Source organism: Sminthopsis crassicaudata, chromosome 1, assembly GCF_048593235.1.
Source record: "Sminthopsis crassicaudata isolate SCR6 chromosome 1, ASM4859323v1, whole genome shotgun sequence".
In the NCBI taxonomy this organism is placed as follows: domain Eukaryota; kingdom Metazoa; phylum Chordata; class Mammalia; order Dasyuromorphia; family Dasyuridae; genus Sminthopsis; species Sminthopsis crassicaudata.
Window position 1 is genome coordinate 78,697,192 of NC_133617.1, and position 23,057 is coordinate 78,720,248.

General features: G+C 39.6%; 1 protein-coding gene and 1 pseudogene across 2 annotated transcripts in view; one reads left to right on the forward strand and one right to left on the reverse strand.

Annotated features, from left to right (window-relative positions):
• Positions 1-23,057, forward strand: part of ZC3H3 (zinc finger CCCH-type containing 3) — a 509,307-nt gene that overhangs the window by 452,625 nt on the left and 33,625 nt on the right. For both annotated transcript variants that reach the window (XM_074263935.1, XM_074263942.1), the window contains exon 10: positions 22,088-22,272. In XM_074263935.1, coding sequence (XP_074120036.1) covers positions 22,088-22,272 — 185 coding nt within the window. The remainder of the gene's footprint in view (positions 1-22,087; positions 22,273-23,057) is intronic.
• Positions 1,911-2,765, reverse strand: LOC141540193 (small ribosomal subunit protein eS1-like; annotated as a pseudogene).

The window sequence follows — 23,057 nt, forward strand, 5'->3', positions numbered from 1 at the left end:
TAAAGAGACCTCCCTCTGAGGGACTACAGTATTTCTGGACAGCACCTGTTTCAGGAGAAGGGCAATCAGAGCTCCTACACAAGGAAAAGTAAGGATCATGGAGAGGAGGTAAGTAATGAACTGCTTAATTCGAGGCAAAAGAAAATTCCTGCTGTGGAGCAGTGCTTCTCTCCTCCAGCTTCCTCTAGAAAGTGGTATTTCTAAGATTAAGTTACAATAGAAAGGGGAGGGGCGGCACCAGAGGACAAATCTACAAAGTAGTAATAGAAACTGTTTAGAAGAGGGAATACAGAATAGTAGGTGCCTTAGAACCTTTAATTCCATGAACAAGACAGAGACTAATGAAAGAACAAAGAAAAGGTGTAAATCAATAGGCAAAAAGGGAATAAAATAAAAAGGGAAATAACCTTTTTTTTTTTAAAGGATATACAAAAAATGGACTTTAAAACAAAGCAAATTGAGATTAAAGGAGGGAGAATTTTCATTAACTGAGAGAAAGAAGAAGGGAAAAATCAATTAATTAGCTGAAGGAAGTAATATGCTAAGATTTGGGTTATAGAACTGGCTGTGTTACTGGCTAGCTTAGTGACCATGGATAAATGCTGTCCCCTCTCAGACCCCAATCCTCAGCTGGTAACCATGGTCTGTCTCTTATAAACATTGCCATCACCCCAATAGAATGACTATCCCAAAATGGGAGGTCTAATAACACAACCCATGAAAATCTGATGTCAATTGAACATGCATTTATTAAACATCTAGTCATGCCAAAAACTGTTTTTAAAAGCACTGGTACTATAAAAACAAAAATCAGTTCCCATTGTCAAGGTGCATGTAATAAATAACATGCACACAGAGAAGAAAACACAAAGTAAATATGAAATCAATGACCACTGTGAAAATAAGGAAAAGCCTCTAATAGGAGGGGACATTTGACCTGACTCTTGGAGGAAGTGAGGGATCTCAAGAAGCAGAAGTAGGATAGAAAAGCATGACTAGGAAGAGGGCACCAAGTTGGGAAGATTGGCTGGAAAGTGGGGACTCCATAGCAAGGTCTCTTGGAGCCCGACTGAGTTCTTTAGATGTGTTTACGTCATATCCTAGAAGCAAAAGGATCATAGATTGTAAATTTTGAGTTACTCCGAAGACTCCCTGCCATATAGCGTCCAGGATGGAGAGTACAGTCAACAGTGTAAAAAAGAGAGCATTTGGGAGAAAAGGGAGTCAGAAGCCAGATTGAAAGGAGCTGGTGGTAGTGGTGAGTGTAATGTGAGAAAGTAGTGGTGACAAATATAGGTGACTTTTTATAGAAATTTGTGAAAAGGAGCAGAAATTATAAGATAATGTTTGAGGGAATAGAAGGATCAAGTGAAAGTTTTTTTTTTTAAGGATGAAGATCTCTGAACATATTTTTAGGTATCAGAGAAGGAGGCATTGTAGAAAGGGGTTGAGATCCAGGGGCATAAGTAGGAGATTTGGCCTTAACCAAGGAGAATAAAATCATTTTCTGCAAGTCTAAAGCAAAGAAGGAGAAATGAGATTTGATTTGTAGAATTTGGGCTGTGTTTAGAAATTTAAATATAAGGGAAAAGAGAAACTCAAGAAAGAAACCAGAAAGAAACAAAGAAAAACAATCCAGTGAGGGAAAAAAAAGTTGTCTTGAAAAGACAAACAGATGTACATCAGTACTAGTTATACACACAACTAGCTTAGATTTTTTTTTTTAACTAAAGCTTTTTATTTTTCAAAACATAGGCATAGACAATTCTTTAACATTAGCCCTTGAAAAACCCTGTGTTCCAATTCCCCCCCACCTTTTCCCACGCTGTCCCTTAGATGGCAAGTAGTCATCGTGGAAATATATGTTAAATCCAATATATGCATACATATTTATACAATTGTAGCTTAGATTTTTTTTTTTTTCACAATGATAAAATTTTATTTTTCAACCTTTCAAAGTTCTTAGTTTAGACAGATTCTTGAACTGGTGGTTCATAGCCATCAGCCCTTTCAACTTTTGTGCCAGTTTCATCTCCTGAAGGTTTTCCAGAGCCACCACCTTCACCATGAAGTTCCATTAATTTTCCCAATTCAAATTTGGGCTTCTTGAGCATCTTGACTTTTCGAACAAATACATCATGGAGAGGGTAAATGGATTGGCAAGCCTTTTCTATGTCTTTCCCGATGCTGTCTGGAATTAGTTTATTGACAACTTCTTTCAAGTCATTTGTCTGCACCTCTCGGGTCATGATTTCCATCATTTTCTTCCGAATCTGACGGACCTGTTGGTGCTGGGCGTAAGAGGTCTTACGGATCTGGTTGTTGCGCTTTTTGGTAAAACCAACACAAAAGAGGCGGAGCAAGTAGCCATCAGTAGTTTTGACATCAACATGGGCTTCAATCATAGTCTGCCATTTTTGGACCATGGAGCACATTTTGTCCCGGGTAAGATCCATTCCATGGAAATTGGTCAAACAATTTTTACCCTGAACATCTTCAGTAATTAACTTGAACTTCCGAAAAGCAACTTCATCATTCTGCAAATCAGCAAGGCTCACTACAAAGACCATCAGAGGCAATTTTTGTTCCTTGAGTCCTCGTCACCAGTGTCTTGCCAATATTGCGAATGTTGAACATAGCTGGTGCTTTCACATCATACCAATCCTTCTTGGAAAATGTATCAACTACTTTCTTCTTGGCCCCTTTTTTGCCGCCTTTGGTGAGGCGCTTATTCTTGCCCACCGCCATGATCCCCCTCTGAAAGCCAAAAGCAGCTTAGATTTTTTTAAAAAGAAATATACATTAGACAAAAATCAGACCAGATCATAATAGAATAATAATGAACATAAAATGACCTTTAATGTCAGATAAGCTGACATTCCGCATGAGCTGAGACTGACCAGGAAAACAGAAGAAAACGGAAAAGTGGCCTTGCTGAGTCTGGTGTCATGAACCTGATGATGGATACAAGGTCAGCATGCTCTTTGTGAAGATATGCCCAATAAATAATCAAACATTTAATCATTATGACAAAAACATTAACATTAAAAATAAAAAATAAAAGCTTTTCATTTCCCTTATCTAGAGCCTGCACAATTGTGAGATTTCCACTCCCCCTCACTTTACACTTTACAGATAAGGGAACTGAGTATTGTTTCTTCACCTGTTAAAACTTTTAAGACCTCTGACAGAAAACAAGAGGATGAAAAGAAGGTTTCATACTTGTATAAAACAGTAGTATAAAAACTGATACTTCTGAGGGAAGCCAGGATTTTTTTTTTTTAGCTCTATTTGGAGAAAAAGGAGACTTACCAGTAAGACAGGACTTTAGCTTAGGTTGTTTGAAATGATGATCACTGGCAAAAGAGAGAAGGTGGAGCTGCTCAGCACTTTGTTTCTGTCTCTGCCAAGGAGAAAGACCTTACATTGGAAATGACCCAAGGTAAAGAAGAACAAAGTAAGAGAGCATCTTGTTGCCCTTGATGAATTCAAGTCTGGCCCAGATAAAACATAATGCAGAATGCACTGGCATGTGCAATTGCTGGGCCATTACCACCAATATTTAAAGACTTTGGAAAATAGGAGAGATTTTTTTTTAAAGGGTAGAAAATGGTGTGTAGATTATAAGCAAGCTGGTTGTGAAATGAAGAGCACTGGAGTCAGGAAAATCTGAGTTCAAAGTCTCAGGCATTAACTAAAGTTGTAAATGACCCTTGATGTGTTATTTAATCAGTTTTCCTCAGCTTTCTTTTCTGTGAAATGGAGATTTCAAGAGCTCCTAGTTTATGTTTATTTCGAGGATTAAGAGAGATATTTAGCATAGAGGCTAGTAAACTTGGAAAATTGTAGAACAGATTAAATCAGCAAGCCTTTATTAAGCACCTATGATGTGCCAGGAATTAAAGAGATGATTGGTGAACATCTTGAAAGGGAAACAATGATTACTTAGAGCCAGCTTCATGCCTAACTAATCTCATTATCTTTTTAGGCAAGACAAACCTATAGGAATAATTTAACCAGATTTTTAGAAAAGATTTTAGAGAAATTTTTTGTTTGATTCTTGTGGAGAAGACAATGATTAAATGATAATTCAACCAGATAGATTCAAAACTAGTTGGCAGACTTACTGGACTCAGTTATTATTAATGTTTCAGTGTCCCTGTGGCAGGTTTTCAGCAGAGGACCCTAGAGATCTATGTGCTGAATTCTGTGCTGATAACATTTTTGTCAATGAGCATGCTCACCATTTTTGCAAATCACACAAAAGCAAAGGGGATAACTAACACAATAGGTAATCAAGTCTGATCTGAAAGAATCTTGACAGAGCCACTGGATTAACATAATTTTTTTCCCCTAAGACAATTGGGGTTAAGTGACTTGCCCAGGGTCACACAGCTAGGAAGTGTCTGAGGTCAAATTTGAACTCAGGTCTTCCTGACTTCAGAGCTGGTGCTCTATCCATTGCCCCACCTAGCTGCCCTTTGGATTGAATCTTAATATTATAGCTGTGTTCAAAAATTTGAAGGCTGTGGAGGAAGGACTAGACTTGTTCAACTTGACCCAAGAGGGTAAGCTCAGGAGCGATGGGTAGAAGTGGAAAATAGGTTAAGACTTAATAACAAGATAAACTTCCTAATGATTATAAGCATACCTGCCCTTTGTTTCCCCCAGTGCTTAATACAGTGCCTGTATGCACTTAATAAATGTTTACTTATGGATTGGAATCACTAATAACAAGGGAAATTCACATTAAAACTCAAAGATACCACCTCACAACCATCTATTCTGAAAGCAATTTGGAACCATAACTTGAACAGCTGTGTGTGTGTGTGTGTGTGTATAAAATATAGGGTTAGAGTCAGTAAGAAATGACAAAAGTATGTGGTTTTAGAAAAACCCAGAAAAACTTCTATGAACTGATACAAAATAAAGTGAGAAAGATCAGAACAATTTATACAATAAACAACTTTGAAGGACTTTAAAAATCTAATCATGGCTTTTCTCAACAATGAGATGATCCAGGCCAGTTCCAATGTTCTTATGATGAAGAGAGTCATCTATACCCAGAGAGAAACTTTGGTAACTGAATAGTCTTTTTCACTCTTTTTGTGGTTGTTTGTTTGCATTTTGTTTTTGTTTTGTTTTCTTTTTCTTTTCTTTTTTTTTTTTTTCTGATATTTCTTGTGTAACACAATGTTTATGAAAATATGTATAGAAGAATTGCACATGTTTAACATATATTGGATTACTTGCCATCTAGGGCAAGGGATGAAGGAAAGGGAGAGAAAAAAATTTGGAACACAAGGTTTTGCAAGGATGAATGTTGAAAATTATCCATGCATATGTTTTAAAAAATAAAAAATTTTAGTTAAAAAAAAAATCTCTAATCAGCACAATGGAACCAACCATAATTCCAGAGGACTCATGATGAAATATGACAAGAGGTGCACATTGCACATTGAGGCATTTTTAGCTAATGCAGAAATTGTTTTGTTTGATTACACATATTTGTAAAGGGTTTTGTTTTCTTGCTTTCTCATTGGATGGAGGAGGGGAAATGGGGAGGAAGAAAATTCAGGGTAAATTGAATTTAAAAAGAAAAACATAAGAGGTATAGGAGATGGGAGGCTAAAGCTGAAGAAGGGGAAATGTGTTAATATATTAAAACAACAAGGAGTCAGAAAAGGTGTGTTTACATATTTTTAAGACACCATCAGCAAGAGCAATCTGCTGACATAAGGATTTAGCAATGCCAGACTTGATTAGCTTAATCTAGTCCAAACTGCTGCTAGTGCCCTTTAGTGCCACCTAAAGCTTTAGAGAAGTAAAGCTTCTCTGAAGTGTTTCCCTTCCCTGGGGGCCTCTGGTTCTAGGGGGAAAACCTAAAGGGGAAAGACAAGTGTTGTAGCTGCTTTGCTATATAAGAAAATCTGTCAAGGCTGTTTGCCTTGTTAGATGTCAGCTCTATTTGAACTGGGCAAAACAGCATCTTGGAGAGAGAATAACTGACGAGGCTTGGCTGTATGACCAGAAGTAATCAATTTGATGAGATTCTTAATTCTCTGGCCTGATACTTTCATTAAAAGTAACATTTTCTTTTAAAGATAAAAATTTAGAAGGTAATGGGTTACCTCAAAAGTGAGTGAACAGGGACAGACATTTCTTCATTGTTTGTTATATGTCAGGTACTATTATAAGTACTGAAAATACAAAGAAAGGAAAAATATGGTCTTTCCCCTCCAGAAGCTTCCAACCTAATGGGATAGACAACTTACAAATCAGTATGTACATATGAAATATATATACTGTAATTGGAAGAAAATCTTAAAAGACACTAAAAATAAGCAGAATCAGGAACTCTACACAGAAGGTGGGATTGGAGTGGAGTCTTGGAAGACGTCAGAAGGCACAGGGTAAGATGTGGAGAGAGACAGCATGAAGAGACTCAAGTCAGTAAATGAGGTCGTGTAATGTTCTGGGAGCAACAAGTAAGGCGGTATAGCTAGAGAAGAGTAAGGTATGAGAAAATTAGGAAAGCAGGAGGGATCAGGACATGAAGGGCTTTAAATGCCCCTTAGTACACTTTATATTTTATCCTAAAGGTAACAGGAAACCACTGGAATTTATTGAGTGGCATGAGGGGCTACATGTGATAGGGTCCTCCTTGTTAGAGGTCTTTAAGCAGAAGCTGAATGGTCACTTGGGTTTCTTAGGGGTAGATTCCTTCTTTGTGAGAGTTGGATTCAATCATTGATGAGGTTCCTTCAGACTCAAATTCAAATTAATTTGTGTCAGTCAACAAAACATTTATTAAGCATCCACTATGTTTAGGCCCTATACTAAGCACTAGGGATACAAATTTAACAGCAGAAAGAGCCTCTGCTCCCAAAATGCAGGGGAATCAATATGCAAACTTGGACATTCAAGATAACTGCAGGATAAATTACAGATAATCAATAGAAGAAAGAAACTAATACTAAGGGGGAGGGGGCTTCTTGTAAAAGGTGTCATTTTAGTTAGAATTTGAAGGAAGCCTAGGAAGAGATTAAGAAAATTCCATGCATAGAGCAGCTATTGATAATGTTTGGAATTAGAAGATGGCCTTTCCTGCTTAAGGAATAGTAAAACCAATGAGCACAGTAGGACAAAGAAGCAAGTGATCCAAAGGCAGAAAATGATGTTTAAATTGAATATCATACCTATTTAGAAAGGAAAAAAAGGCAGAAAGAGACCATGGGTGATACCTAGATGGTCAGAAAGAAATAGGAGAATTGGAGGTTTGATGAGAATAAAAAGTAGGGCTAGGAGGGGGAACACTCAGAGATGAAAGGATAAAGAGAGCATGGTCAAATAGAGGAATTTTAGAGTTCTCATTCATGCTAGTTAAACTCTTATGGGTAATGATGAAATTACTCTGCTCAGGTAGAATGAAAGTGCTGATTATAGGTGATGAGGTAGATGATTTGAGAAACAAGGTTATTTTAGGGGATCAAAATGTGAATTGAAATCATCAAGAATCAATGGCAAGAGTTGGAATGTCAAGGAAGACAGTGAGCCAAATACTGTATTCTTTAGGAAAGGAAAGAGAATGATCTGTGGCCACTTGTTGAGTAGAAAGTTAGGGCTGTCAGAGCAAAGAGACAGACTGAGAGTTGTTAAGTAGTTTTTTAAAAAAACATTATTAAAAAAGAGAAAACAAGAAAAATCTAGTTTGGGGGATATTTAAAAGGAAGCACCTTGCATAATTTAAAGCAGTGATGTCAATCTCAAATAGAAATAAGACCACTAAACCATATATATGAGTCCTTGCAGGCCACTTGACTTAGAAAACCACAAATGTGTTTATATATTTTATATATAGCATATTTATCTTTGTAAGTGTATGGATGTATATTAATGCGTCATCATAGTAATATTAGATAGGAACTACCTTTTAATCTAGTTCAAGCTGCACTTAGGATTGTTGTGGGTTATATGTTTAATACCTTTGGTCTAAAGCACACATATTTGGATCTTGACATTTTTATTCTTAAGATCTGCTGTTTGGGTGGGGGGGAAAATCTGCCTTTTTGTAGAGGACATTCTGCTTCTCAGAATGCTTTAACAACCTTGTGTACTCATATTCTGAATAGAATGGTGCAGTCTGAGAATTCTGAGAACAAAATCCAAAGGTCCTTCCTTCAAAACTTTGCTCACCTTCCATGAAAAGTCAACATGATATGACAGAAGCAACACTAGATTTGGAGTCAGAGGCCCTGGTTTCAAATTCTTGCTTTGCTGCTTTATTTAGGGACTTTGTGCTAATCATTTTGGTTCTGATTCCCTTCTCTGTAAAATTAGAGAATTGGAATAAAGTATTTCTAAGGTACTTTTCAGTTCTAGGTGCTATAATTCTCAAAAGATTTTGTTATTTCAAAATAATTTAGATGTTATATATATTTATAAGTTTCCTGACTACAAAGTGCTCTTTCAATTGTGTTATACTGCCTTTCCACAGTTGTACTTTCAGAATATGGCATTTTTAAGATGAGTAAAACTGGAAACCGCAGATTAATTAGGATGCTTTTCGGGGGAAAAAACAAACCAACCCATACGCAAGGATGAAGAGACCAGGATAAATGAGATAGAAGAGGAAACAACCATTATAGTTGACCTCAAGAACTCCTGCCCTGATTCTTATGCCCAATCCAAGGCCTTACTGTAGTTCTGTGTTCCATGCCTTTATGCCCTGTCACTTATCCACTATCCTTCCCTTATCCTGTCACTTATCCTTCGTCAGAGGTACCTGTCCCAACTTCCTCTTACTCTTCCTTCTCTCACCCCAGCCCCCAAAGTTCTTTTTAGCAACACCATGTGGAATGGAGCCAGGAACCTAGGATTTGTCATAAGCTCCTAGAATGCAGGTTAACCACACATATCCTAAGGAATTGTAAAGAGGCTAGCTGCAGTTTGGGGTTCAGTACTGAGCTGGACCAGACAGAGGTGAGGAGAAAAGAACTGAGAGTTAAGGCGTATCTTTCACTTCCTCAGCAAAGATGATTGCTAACATTTCTGTGCTTGCTTTGTTCATAGCCTGGTCCAAGGAAAACCCAAGTTCAGGGGATCGATTGACAAGTATGGTTCCTAAAAGAGGGTGGTGATGTTACAGGTAGGAAATAAAAGGTCTCTTATTGTTTTCACTTTGGTAGGCAAGACTCATACTTTGCCTTCCTTATGTTACCAGTGAATAAACAGAGTGTCTGTGGACTCTTGAGGATCCAGGTGGTGACAAAGTAAATTGATCTGTAAAGGTTGGATTATAAATGTAGCAGTCTAAAATACCCTTGCTTAATGCAAGGGAGCAGAGCCTCAGGCCCACTGAAATATCAGATATGAGGATGGGATACGAATTATAAGTGACCCCAGGACTAAACCCCCCAAATCAGTAGAGCCTTGAAGTTCTTTAGAACACTGGTAATAGAAGACAGGAGACCAAGAAGGAAGGGATCACTAGTTCCCTTGGGATACAGGTATGATAACCTGCATTCTTACACAAATCCTAGGTGCCTGGCTTTGCTCCCCACAGTGTTTCTTTCTAGAAAGGACCCCAGGGAATGGCTAAGGAATGAAGGAGGAAGGGCTGGCTAAGGAATGAAGGAGGAAGGGCTCACACCTCGAGGCATCAGACCAGGCCACATAAAATGATCCAAGAAAATTAGATCAGAATCAATTTATGGATTCTACCATCATTTCTATATGGAGGATTCTAAAATCGATTTGTCCATTCCTAACTTCCCTCTTCTCCTCCAGTTTCACATCTCTACCTTGATATTTTGTAGACTCTGAACTCATTATCTTTTCCCTGAAACCCTCTTCCCTTCCCAACTTCTCTGTTACTGCCAAGGGTCATCATCTTTGTTGCTCAGGCTCACAATCTGGCTGTCATCGTCAATTTTTCACCCTATCTCACCTCCTTGTCTAATCTGTGCCCAAGGCCTTTTGATTTTAATATGAATATACTCCTTTCTCTCCTCTGAAACTGTCACCACTTGGTATAATAGCAGCTAACATTTCTATAGCATTTAGTGTGTGATGGGCACTATGCTAAGTGCTTTATTCTTCTCTCCTTGATCTTCACTGTAATGTTAGAAGATAGGTGGTGTTATTTCCCCATTTTACAGATGCAGAAATAGTGGCAGAGAATGAGTGACTTGCCCAGAGTCACACAGCTGAGCCCTTCAGCCCAGCACTTGACCCAGCTGCACAGATGATGTCCCTCTTAATCTCTGACTGCTAGCTTCCATGTATTCCTTCTAATCCCACTTTCTACATGAAGCTCTTCCAGTGTCAGTGCCTTCTTGTTGTTGATTATTTCTTGCTCATCCTGTATAGAGATTTTTGGAAAAATAATTATTTGCTTGTTATCCTCTCAATTAAATGGGAGCTCCTCAAGGACAGAGACTTGTCTTTTGCCTCTCTTTGTATCACCACCACTTAGCACAGTGCCTGGTATTTTAAAAATATTTTGATTTACTGACTTGAGAAGCATAGCAGTCATTCATCACTGGACAGATAACTTCTTCAGCACTGGGACTTACCACCTCGATGTGGTATTATTTCTGAGCTTTTAACTCTTGTATTTTAATAATTTTTCTATAATATAAATACCCTGTAATGTAAATAGTACAAGAATCAGTGTTCCCCATTTTACACATAATGCAGCTGCAGTTGAGAATTGTATTGTTGTATTTTATCCAAGGTGGAAGTAGAATCAGGTCTTCAGATCCCAAGTCCAGTGTTCTCTGCACCATACAATCTTATTGATGAAATCATGCAACCCCAATTAGCTCTGGGGCAGGTGATGAACTGTGAAGACCCTTGATCTGAACATCTGGTGGCTGTGAGGATAAGAGGATACAAAAAAGGCAGGTGTCCCCTAAAAAATCCTGAGAGGCATTAGGCAACAGACTTCTAGGACACAGCTCCCAAGATAAACAAGAGGAATATGATTTCTGGATCCGTAGCAGTAGCAAATTGACTCAGGGTCCCAGCCAGGAACTGTTGATTGCTTTATGATATCATTTTGAGGTGTGACATTCACATTTCTGGGACATCATGTTTGACTAAAAGCAGGGATTCAAGTTGTGTCTACTTAACTCCCAATTATCTGCATTGAACTAAATAGGTAGAGGGATATGGGGGTAATTTTATTTATTTTTTTAATAGTTTTTATTTACCGAATATATGCATGGGTAATTTTACAAACATTGACAATTGCCAAATCTTTTGTCCTAATTTTTCCCCTCCTTCCCCCGACCCCAGATGGCAGGTTGACCAATACATGCTAACTATGCTAAAGAATAAATTAAATACAATATATGTATACATGTCCAAACAGTTATTTTGCTGTACAAAAAGAATCAGACTTTGAAATAGTGTAAAATTAGCCTGTGAAGGAAATCAGAAATGCAGGCAGACAAAATTAGAGGGATTGGGAATTCTATGTAGTGGTTCATAGTCATCTCCCAGAGTGCTTTCGCCGGGTGTAGCTGGTTCAGTTCATTACTGCTCTATTGGAACTGATTTGGTTCATCTCGTTGTTGGAGATGGCCACGTCCATCGGAATTGATCATCATACAGTATTGTTGTTGAAGTATATAATGATCTCCTGGTCCTGCTCATTTCACTCAGCATCAGTTCATGTAGGTCTCTCCAGGCCTTTCTGAAATCATCCTGTTGGCATTTCTTACAGAACAATAATATTCCATAACATTCACATATCACAATTTATTCAGCCATTCTCCAATTGATGGGCATCCACTCAGTTTCCAGTTTCTGGCCACTACAAAGAGGGCTGCCACAAACATTCTTGCACATACAGGTCCCTTTCCCTTCTTTAAGATCTCTTTGGGATATAAGCCCAGTAGTAATGCTGCTGGATCAAAGAATATGCACAGTTTGATAACTTTTTGAGCACAGTTCCTAATTGCTCTCCAGAATGTCTGATTCCATTCACAATTCCACCAACAATGTATCAGTGTCCCTGTTTTCCCACATCCCCTCCAACATTCTGCATTGTCCTTCCCTGTCATTCTAGCCAATCTGACAGGTGTGTAGTGGTATCTCAGAGTTGTCTTAATTTGCATTTCTCTGATTAATAATGACTTTTGGAGCATCTTTTCATATGGCTAGAAATAGTTTCAATTTCTTCATCTGAGAATTGTCTGTTCATATCCTTTGATCATTTATCAATTGGAGAATGGTTTGATTTCTTACAAATTAGAGTCAATTCTCTATATATTTTGGAAATGAGGCCTTTATCGGAACCTTTTGCTGTAAAAATGTTTTCCCAGTTTATTGTTTCCCTTCTAATCTTGTCTGCATTAATTTTGTTTGTACAAAAACTTTTCAATTTGATATATAATCAAAATTTTCTACTTTGTGATCAATAATGATCTCTAGTTCTTCTTTGGACATAAATTCGTTCCTCCTCCACAGGTCTGAGAGGTAAACTATCCTATGTTCCTCTAATTTATTTATAATCTCATTCTTTATTCCTAGGTCATGAACCCATTTTGACCTGACCTTGTATGGTGTTAAGTGTGGGTCAATGCCTAGTTTCTGCCAAATTAATTTCCAATTTTCTCAGCAATTTTTGTGAAACATTGAATTCTTATCCATGGGGGTAATTTTAAAGCCAATAAATGAAATCCAAAGAACCAATAGACCCATGATACTCTACAGATCAGACACAATGATAAAAAGCAAATTTACCTTCCTGAAGTGGTTTTGTTCAGGCTAGCCACAAAATGAAGCCAATAACAAGCCACATAACAAGTCAATTTCATCTCATATAATCAGAATTTCAGAATCTAAAGAGACCTCAGTGATTATCTACTCTATGGTCACATTAGGGGAATTATGTAAATAGAATGAGTCTTAATAATAGCAAAGCATTTGGGCTACCATCACATCCATGTGGAAAGAATCATTGAAAAATATGACCTGGATAGTCATCAAAATTTGAATAACAATACTCAAAAAATATAATCTGTGTCAACCCAAAAGGGAGTTTGGGGTGATGCTCACCAAACTTGGTCTAGAGATATGTTCTGTTCAACATTTTACCAGTGACTTAGATAAATAAATCAACTGCATGAGTTCAGAATGGAAGAGGGAGACATGGCATGGCATAGTTCTTTTGAATACTTTGACACTTTTGACTACTTACCTATTCTATATTGTACTAGATTTCTGTAAGGCTTTTTTATCAGAGATGTTTGAGGCAAAAGAATTTTTATTCCCCAGTTCATATATTTTCTGCTTATTCTAGATAACATTGATTTTGTTCATGTATAAACTTTTAATTTGTGTTTAATCAAAATTTATTTTTAGTCTTGATTAATCTGCTCTATCTCTTTTGTAGTCAATGAATACTTCCTTCAAACGTGGTTGTAGAAGATGTGACATCCACAATCTATGGATATAATATAGATATCATGTCATAATTTTTATGGCATTATATATAGATTACTTAGCTATTTGAAATTTATTATGGCATGTGGCATAAAAGGTTCTATACCATGGTATATGTGGGGTAAAAATTGAGTTTCACTGAACTGCAAACTCAATCTGAGTCAATAGTTAACATAACCCAAAAAAAAAAAAAAAAAAAAAAAAAAAAAACTAAGGTAATCAAAGGCTGCTTTAATAGAAACCTAATGTTTCAAATAAGAAAAGTTAATAGTTCCAGTGATAGAAAGGAGCATTCCAAAAAAAACTAACCAGAACATAGATAGGATTTTAAAATCTTGTCTTAGAGGATGGTTTGAAGTAACTAGGAAAGTTTAGCCTGGAGAAAAAATACTGATGGGATGGGGAGAGAACAGTGGAAAAGAGAAGTAAGGTATGATCATAGTTTTTAGATATCAGAAGGACTACCATCTGGAAAAGCAAAGTCCCATTTGTGATTCCAAAAGATAAAACTAAAACTTGTGAAGGCTGTTATAGAGGGGTACGTTTTGCTTCTCTGGGTAGAAACTCTAACTTTGTATGTTTAAAATATTTCTAATATTATAGTCTATCTGAGGGGGGACTGTTATAAAAATTACCACCATCCCTGCTGTCAGGCAGAGGTGGGATTAGGAGAATTTTTTATCCATTCAATAGCTATTTATTAGTTAGCCAAATGAAAACTGAGAATGGGTCTCTGCATCTTCCATTTTCCTCCCCCATACACACTGACTAGTCCAGCAGCCACTATGGTCAATCCCTAATGAAATCATTAGCTTTGGAGACCTGGGTTTGAATTTTCACTTTTAGTGTTTACCAGTTGCATAACTTTAGAGAGATTGCTTAACATTTTGTTTTTGTTTTTTCCCCTAAGGTAATTGGGGTTAAGTGACTTGCCCAAGGTCACACAGCTAGGAAGTGTTAAGTATCTGAGACAAGATTTGAACTCCGGTCCTCCTGAATTCAGGGCTGGTGCTCTATCCACTGCGCCACCTAGCTGCCTCAGACTGCTTAACATTTCTAAGTTTCAGATTCCTTCCTTGTTAAATGGGAAAATATGGTAGTTGTTAAAGAAAACACTTTGTAAATCTTAAAGCCCTGTAGAAATGGGAAATCTAATATTATTGTTCTTAATGCTTCAAGCTAAACTCCACAGTCACAAATGAAGTTGTGATACTCTACATTCAATTGGTCATTTAAAAAAAATTTTGTATGTGTAACTTAGTTTCGTTGTTCTATCTTCCCTATTTACATAATTTCACCTGATAACACATTTTCCTGAGACCAGCTAAGAACCTACTGTGTCCACATTGGTTTCTGTCCCAGAGCTTGCTGGGTAAAGCATCTGTGTGTTCGCTCATTCAGTAATGGAAAAGCTCTCCTTAAGTAGCCTTGCCATTTTGATTGGTTCATTGGTGCAGCCTCTAGCACTCTCACCAGTTTGAGAGTTGAGTTTATGCTGTAACTTCTGTGAGTTTCTGGATTTTCTTCTCCAAAACAGTTCCCATTGGTGGGCTGGGTCTGGCGAGCTCCACCATGCACACTTCACTGATGGATGGGGATGGCACTTCCTTTGATAGCTCTTTTATAGTCCGGTGCAGCTGTATGAAAACCAGCCACAAAGGGAGCTTAATTTTGTTTCTCTTTAATTTTGGCTTTGTATAACAGATGTTTTCCGGGCGCTATATTAGCTGCTTAATTTGTTTCCTTCTATAATGTGAAGCAGATATCCTCAGTCAACAAACTGATTAGTAAGTGAATTCTTTCTTTAAAAAAAAAAATAATAAAATAAAATCCATACTGGCTGGGTTTACATGCATTAAGCACCTCTGACTACACGGGGCCTTGGGCATCAGAATATCTGCTGAGTTTCAGCAGGGTCTGCTCTAAATACTGTGATCTTGTGATCTCCAGCCACTTGTCTTGGGATAGTTCCGATTGAGAAAAGATGCACTGGCTTCCTCTAGAACCTAACATTTGGGGGGTGGGTAGGGGTTGGGGGGTAGGAAAGAGAAGCCTCAGACAATTCAATCTGGGAGACACTGAGAGGAGCCCTTCAAAAATGGAATGCTGATCTCTGTGGAGAGAACATTGCCTACCTCTGCCACAAGGGGGACAGAAATGGTGTTGACCCTTAGGACTCCAGATAAGAGTTCCTAGGACTTCCTTGACCTTGTTCCCTAAGGAAGAGAGGCAGCAATAAATTCAGCATTCACCCCCAGGAAGTAATGAGTGTTATGAAGAGATAGGGAGGATGAGACAATCTCACCCTCAGGAATTCCTGGGGAAAAGATACCTGCCTTCATGGAGCCTGTCATTTGAGGAAGGACATCCCCTTGAGGATCTGGGAGATTGGACCTACGGGAAGGGTGTGACAGTAAGTAGTCAAGTTTGTAAAGAGCTTTGCAAGTCAGACTTTGTACAGAATTTGTACTTTACTTGATATATAAGAGCATGGAAATCTTTGGAGCTGGGAAGGAAGATGAGCACAATAGCATTTGTAGGGATTGAAGTGGGAGATAGGAGACTAAGTCAGGCTGTTACAGTAATACAGGCCAGAGGTGATGAAGAACTAAAGCAAGGTGGCGGCAGTGGAAGGGTTAGGGGAAGGCTTGACATCCAGATTTTAATAGTGTGTGACTGGGAAACTGATGTTGCCATCAGTATAAGTAAACAACAGATGGGGCAGGGCACATTTGAGGAAAAAGACCATGAGTTTGGGTTCAAACATAGGCAATGCAGAAGGCAAAGATACTAAACCTGGCTTTACTTTAGGTTCAGCGGGGTGTAGTGGAAAGAGTGCTGAATTTCACAATTCTGGCTCCAAGAATGAGTAGCTTTATAATTGTTTGACTCCCTGCCAGACTGTGAGCTCCTTGAGAGCAGGGACCTTATCTAAACTTTGTGTCTTCCCCATCATCTAAGGTAAATCTCTGTACACAGCAAATAGTTAATAAATGTTCTTTATCTTGTAGCCTAGCTTCCTGGGCAAGTCTTCAGTTTTCTCTTGTCTAAAAAGGAAATTATAGGGAAAGCCCTTTGTTAAACTTAGATCTTTTTTTTTTTTTTTTCTCCTGAGGCTGGGGTTAAGTGACTTGCCCAGGGTCACACAGCGAGGAATATTAAGTGTCTGAGTTCAGATTTGAACTCGGATCCTCCTGAATGCAGGGCTGGTGCTCCATCCACTGTGCCACCTAGCTGCCCCTTTGTTAAACTTAAAAGCCTTTTTTTAAAAATAGGAACTAATAGTATTTTTAAAGGAGAAAGATGAAAAATTCACTATTTTTTTTGAACTGCTCAAATCAGAAAGAGAGAGGATCAAGCTAACCTGGAGCCTAAGATTTGGAAGTACTAAGGTTGAGGTCAGTCCTTCCTTTGTCCTGGTTCTTGACCTCACCTGACCTTTTTGAAAACTCTCATTGGGCCTCAGTTTTTTCATTAGCCATGTAGGAATAATAACTCCCTCCCTCCCTTCACACTGCTGTTGTGATATTCAAGAGAGGCAACATGGCATGGCCAAATAGTTTGATCTAACAAGTATTAACCGTGTTGTCCAAGGTAGGACATTTTCCATCTCTGAGCCTCAGTTTCCTTAAGTGACTCTCAAAAACAGTTAGTTAGTGCATGTCAGACTTGAATTTAGACTCAAATGTAAAAACCATTGTTGTAATCATTACAACAGTTCCCTGTCCTATGCACTTAGCTTATATTCTAGTTCCCATACACACATACTTTAAAAAATAAACAATATATCCTTCCCAGAATCCAATGTTCTGCTCCTTATAAAAAGTATTTAAGAGATGTTTGTAGAATTCAATTGTAGAATAGTGTTTCTATTACATACCCTATAGTGCTATTGTGTAAAAAGTATTTTGTAAATCTTCCCCCCCTCCACCCAGGTAATTGGGGTTTAAGTGACTTGCCCAGGGCCACACAGCCAGGAAATCTTAAGTGTCTGAGGTCAAATTTGAACTCAGGTCCTCCTGACTTCAGGGCTGATGCTCTATCCACTGCACCACCTAGCTGCCCCAGTATTTTGTAAATACTAAAGCACTTTAGAAATTAGAATTATAAGGAAGACCAAAAACCTTGTAAAACCCCATACACTTGTCATCTAAACTGAATGTGAACCCTAGGAGTATGAGGTTTATTGTAATAGAGGGACAAAAACTGTAAAATCCCTCACCCATCTAATTATCAAATAAGCCTAAGAATATCAGAAGAGAACTATTTCCAAAACTTTCCTTGAGCAATGGGGAATGCAAGGGTCCTTAGGAATAGGGGTACTGTTGCCTATGATCCCAATTACCCAAAGTTCCTTACTCTCCCAGGAGATAAAACATCTTTTCCCTTGGCATTTTTATAAGACTTGTATTCATTGTGTCTTCAGTAAAAGTTAGGTCACCCAAACCCCAGTCCCCACAAAAGACATAGCACCCACAGTTGTATACAGTATACTTAGGTAGACTCAGTAGCGGTAAGTGCTAGCTGGAAAACCAGAAGAGCTAATCCAGTCTGGCAGACAAACATAAACATGGACAACAATCATGAGAACAACATCTCTTGACTTGACTGTGCAGTACAAACACTAAAGACTTTAGAAATACATGGAAGGCTTCCCAGAAATGGTGGTATGGTCTCAAGGCTGATTAAACATAAATGTGTGAAGGAACTTGTTCTGGGCTGTTGGCCTTCCTAACCATTCCAAGTTCCCAAAACTATGGTTTCTGCTTGGCCAGCTCCAGAGGATCTTGCTATTGACCCAGGGCTTTCTCTATTGCTAATTTCTAAGTCTTCCTGGTGCCCATGAGGCACAAAGTCTCCAGCTTTCTGGCCCCTTAGCTTGCTTTGTACCTTATATTTTCTAATTAGCTGCACTTAATTCCCAATCATCTCTCCTTCCCTGTCTTCTACTTCTATCTTGGTGCCTGACTTGGTTCTCATTAGGTCATTCCATGGAATCATAAACTTTAAGAGTCACAAATATCTTAGAATTTCCTTCTTATTCATTGTTATTTCACAGATGAGGAAACTGAGACCCATCAAGAGGCAGTGACTTACCTAAGCTCTATGTAGCAAAGAAAAAATTCCAGCTTAGGTTTTATTCCTGTCTAGTGTTCTTTGCAGTTCACTTCAGTTTGATTCAACCCAGTCTTCCTTAAATACCTGTAAGAAATACTCTGTAGGAACAGATTCCAGAAATAAAAAGGACAAAGCAAGATTTGCCCTGCCACCAAGAAACTGTTATAATCTAACAGGGGTAATACAACAATATACAGAGATGGGAATGCAGAGGAGACTGGGAAGGGGCAAAAGTTACAAGAAAATTGAGAAGGAAAAAAATGACTCCAGCTGGTGAAATCAGGGAACAGGAGTTGTGAAGCAAAAGGAAAACTTCATCTGGCAGAGATAAGGCGAGGACACAGAGCGCTGCTGTCCACTGACGTTGGGGGTAAAAATAAAAGGACAGGATGGGCCTCTGACCCAAAAAGAAGTTGCTCTTTTTAGCACCGTAGTATATCAGGAAAAGGTGGGGATTCCCATCCTAACCCTGGTGCTCACAATGCTTCACAGCTTGGGCAAATCACTTCTCCCTGGCTCACTCATGACCTCAAAAGACTTCCTTCGTATGATTTTCTGTAATCTAATTGAGCTTCAGCATTCTGAACCCAAACTTTTGATGCTACACTTTCATTCCAGGGTCTAGAGAGGCCTTTTTGGCTTGTTCCGTGCAAGGGTCCCTCTGAGTGCAAGCTGTACAAGCTGTGAAAGCTGAGGTCTGGCAGAGCACGCCCATAAGGGGTCTAAAGTAGCCTGGGGAGGGGTTGGCTCCACTCTAGACCAAGTCTGCTTTCTGATTTCCCTGAGCTCTTGGGGCTGACATGGTTTCTCCTCCTTTTTTGGGAGCCACCTGCCAGTTGGCATGGGGCCCAGCCTGGGTATAATTAGCTACCCTATGACAGGTGGATGGTTTCGGGTGAGCCAGGCCTTGGCTCAACCCTAACCACTCAATCCAGTAGTGCCCCCGGCCTCAGCCGACCTGCCCCCCCCCTTTCTCTGTCCCCTCCTATTGGGCCTCCCTGCTGACTGGAGAAAGGAGAAAGCTAGGAACCAACACTTTTCCCTCCCTTCCTGCAGAGATGGGCATTCCCAAGTGACCAGAGACCCGGGCAATTGTCACAAAGCTCTCCAGGACAACTGGGAGGGCAGATTAAATCCAGCCTTAGTATAGAACATCCCTATGAAAGTTTTCTCAAATTTCTAGGATTTAGGATTCTCAAATTCTAGGATTTAAAGCTAGAAAGGACCCTAAAAACCATTAAACCTAATTCTTTTGCTTTACAGATAAGAAAACTGAGTCCGACAGAGGTCATAAGATTTAGAACTGGAAGGGATCTCTAAAAATATCCATTTTAGTTTCCTCATTTTGCACATGAGTAACCTGAGGTCCAAAGAAGTGGCAGAGACCAAGGGACCTCCTCCTACCTCTTCACCAACCATTGAATCTTATGAGGAAAAAGCAATAGGGTCAGAAGAAAATGAGGTTATCCCCAGGACTGATGGGAGGGATTAGCAGCTCATAACTGGCTATGTTCTGTGCTGGCTGAAGGGAGGCAGGGAGTGAACAAGGGAACTGGGAAAGTTTCCCTCTCAGAGCCTGATGATTGACACAGTGGAGGCCAGGGCAGCCCCCAGGCCCAGCCAGGGCCATCCCTTTTTGTCCCCCAGAGCTGGGAATCCCCAGACACAGAGGAGTGTGCCAAGGACAGCTCTACCCACTGAGCCAGAAGGCACAGGTCTTTCCCTTTGCTTCCTTTCCCTGCCCAATTCTCACCCCCTAGCATTGCTAGCTTCTGCTGGAGAGCGTGAGCAGCACCCAGGCCTGAGCCCAGGAAGAGCCTGACACGTCTCCTTCCCAGTTACACATGTGGCATTTTATCCCACATAGGTGTGTGTGAATATATATGTGCATCTCCACTTATAAAGATAGATGGACACAGAATGAAGAAATAGACTAAGTCAGCAAATATTTATTGGGCACTTCCCAGATGGCAAGCATTGTGTTAAAGGGGGAGATAACAAAAGAGGCAAGAGACAGCCTCTGCTCTCAAGGAGCTTGCCATCAAGTGGGGGAGACAACCGAGGGAACGGGGCCTTGGGAATGGCTTCCTGAAGAAGGGGGATCTCAGTGGGGACTTAACGGAAGCTGGGAAGGGAAGTGAGGAAGGAGGGCATTCCAGGTATGGGGCAACCTAGGCTTGGAACCAGGAGTGCACCTGGAGGCCAGGATTACTGGGTCAAAGTGGGGAAGACCAGAAAGGTCGGAGGGGCATTCTGTGCTTGATCCTGGAGGTGGTGGGGAGCCACTGCTGGGAACTGAGGAGGTAGCTAGCAGGTCTGACTGCAGGTTAGGAGGAACACCATGGTGGCTGAAGGGAGGAAGGATGCCACTAGTCTGGAGCTGGCACACCCAGCAGGAGGGAGCTGTAGATTCAGACTCCAGTCGAGGCGCCATGGTTTTGCTGTCAGAGGACACGGATTAGGACAATTCCCTTCCCACCTTCTCATTCCTTGGTTTCCTTATGCTGGCTTTGCTGGGTTTCCTCAAGGTCTCTAACAAAGAGGGCCACAGACCAGAATTTGGTGAAAGGTGGAAAGGAGAAGCCTTGGACAAATATTAGGCATCTTGTCCTGATAAATCCTTACCCATTTTCCCCTCTTCCCCACCTCTGCTAGGAAATGTTTCCTGAGCACTGTAGACCACAGTTCTATCCTGCTGCCTTCCTCATAATGGAGCCGAGCCTTGGGGCAGAATACTCTAATGTTCCTCAAGAATGGAGGATCTTAGAAGCTCATTCATTCATTCAACAGATATTTCTCTAGAAAGAATCCCATATTAGATGGTGAGATAGACACAAAACCTAGATAAAGTTTTATTAGATTTTATTTATTTATTTATTTATTTTTTTAAGATAAGGTTTCTTGCCCTCATGGACTTCATTATCAAGTGGAGGGATTCTTTCCTTCTACAGACATGTATTAAGTGACTACATAAGGCAGTCATTTAATATCTATGCTGACCAATGGGGACTAAACAAAGTGAGGCCTAGACTTGTCCCTTGTGGAGCTTACAGTTCTAGAATGGAGATTCATTAATTCAATAAACATTTGCTAGAATCTACCTAGAATGTATAGGGCACGGAAAAAGTTACAAAGTTTAATTAACACCTGGTTCTTACCCATGTAGAGTTCATAATCTGTTAGGGGGTTAAGATGGACAGATAAACTATAAAAATATTAAATATTATGTGAAAAATGCATTAAGCACCAAAAATTTTGTGTGGTCTGAAGGTTTGAGGAAGAAAGTCTAATAATAACTCAGGGAGATGAGAGTAGACTTTTCCTAGAGGAAGAGAAGAGTGGGGCAAATGGAAGAGATAGGTAGGGTTAAGAGCTAATAAGCCTATGTCTATGAGTACTTCAAACATATGAACTCTAGCTCTGGCCACTTCCTCCTGCTTCCTCACCATTGTCTTTTCTCACCACTTTCCCTCCCTCATTGTCCTGACTCAATCTCTGCTATTTTTTTCTACAGTGCAAGAAAAAGCATATGCTCCTGTGCCCAGACTTCTCCCGGAAAGGGAGCTGCCCCAGAGGCCTGCAGTGCCAGCTGCTCCACCGGCCCAGGAAGCGCCACAATAGGCGGTCTGCTCCTCCACAGGCCTCTGAGAACAACGACTCACCCACCAAGTGGAGGAGATTGCGGAGTGCCTGCCCCAGGTAAGGAAGTAAGGAAAGCAGGGATTCAACCCACTCCCCCCACTTAAACCCCATGACCAACCCCTTCTACAAATAGAAGAATTAGGACCCAGATCTTCTTGGGGGATTGTGGCTTAGAGGGCTGAATACTGAAAACCAGGAGCTTTTAAGGGCATCTTGGATCTGTCACTTTTCTTGTAATAAGACCCTAGGTAAGATATTTCCTCTGAAACACAGTCTCAGCTGTAAAAGTAAGAGAATAATCTGTACATGCCCTGCATACAGGATTTTTATTTTTTTTTAATTAGTAAAGTTTAAAATCACCTCAGAAATTGAATTATTATCTAGTACAGTCCCTTCATTTATATGAGACAGATAGAATCACTTAGTAAGTTATTAGCAAAATCACGTACCCTAGGTTGGATATCTGGAAGAACTTCTTAGTAGATCTCAGTATTTACGTTAGTGGAAGATATTTTTCATCCTCTGGCTATTTAGAGGATTTCTTAGACTAAGGGTAGTCTAAAGCAACTGAACTGGTCCAACTGAAACAGGAATGGATCCCTGAAGGCTGCAGTCTGAAGTAGAAAACCACAAGTGAGAATCATCTATTTGCACTGTACATTTATTTATCTGGATACTCCAAGATGCAGCTAAGTGGTTTAATGAATAAGAGCTCTGGACCTGGAGTCAGTATGACTTGAGTTCAGATCTATCATCTTATACTTAACTAGCTATGTGATCCTGGGCAAGTCACATGACCTGTTTGCTTTAATCCACTGGAGAAGAAAATGACCTACTCCTAT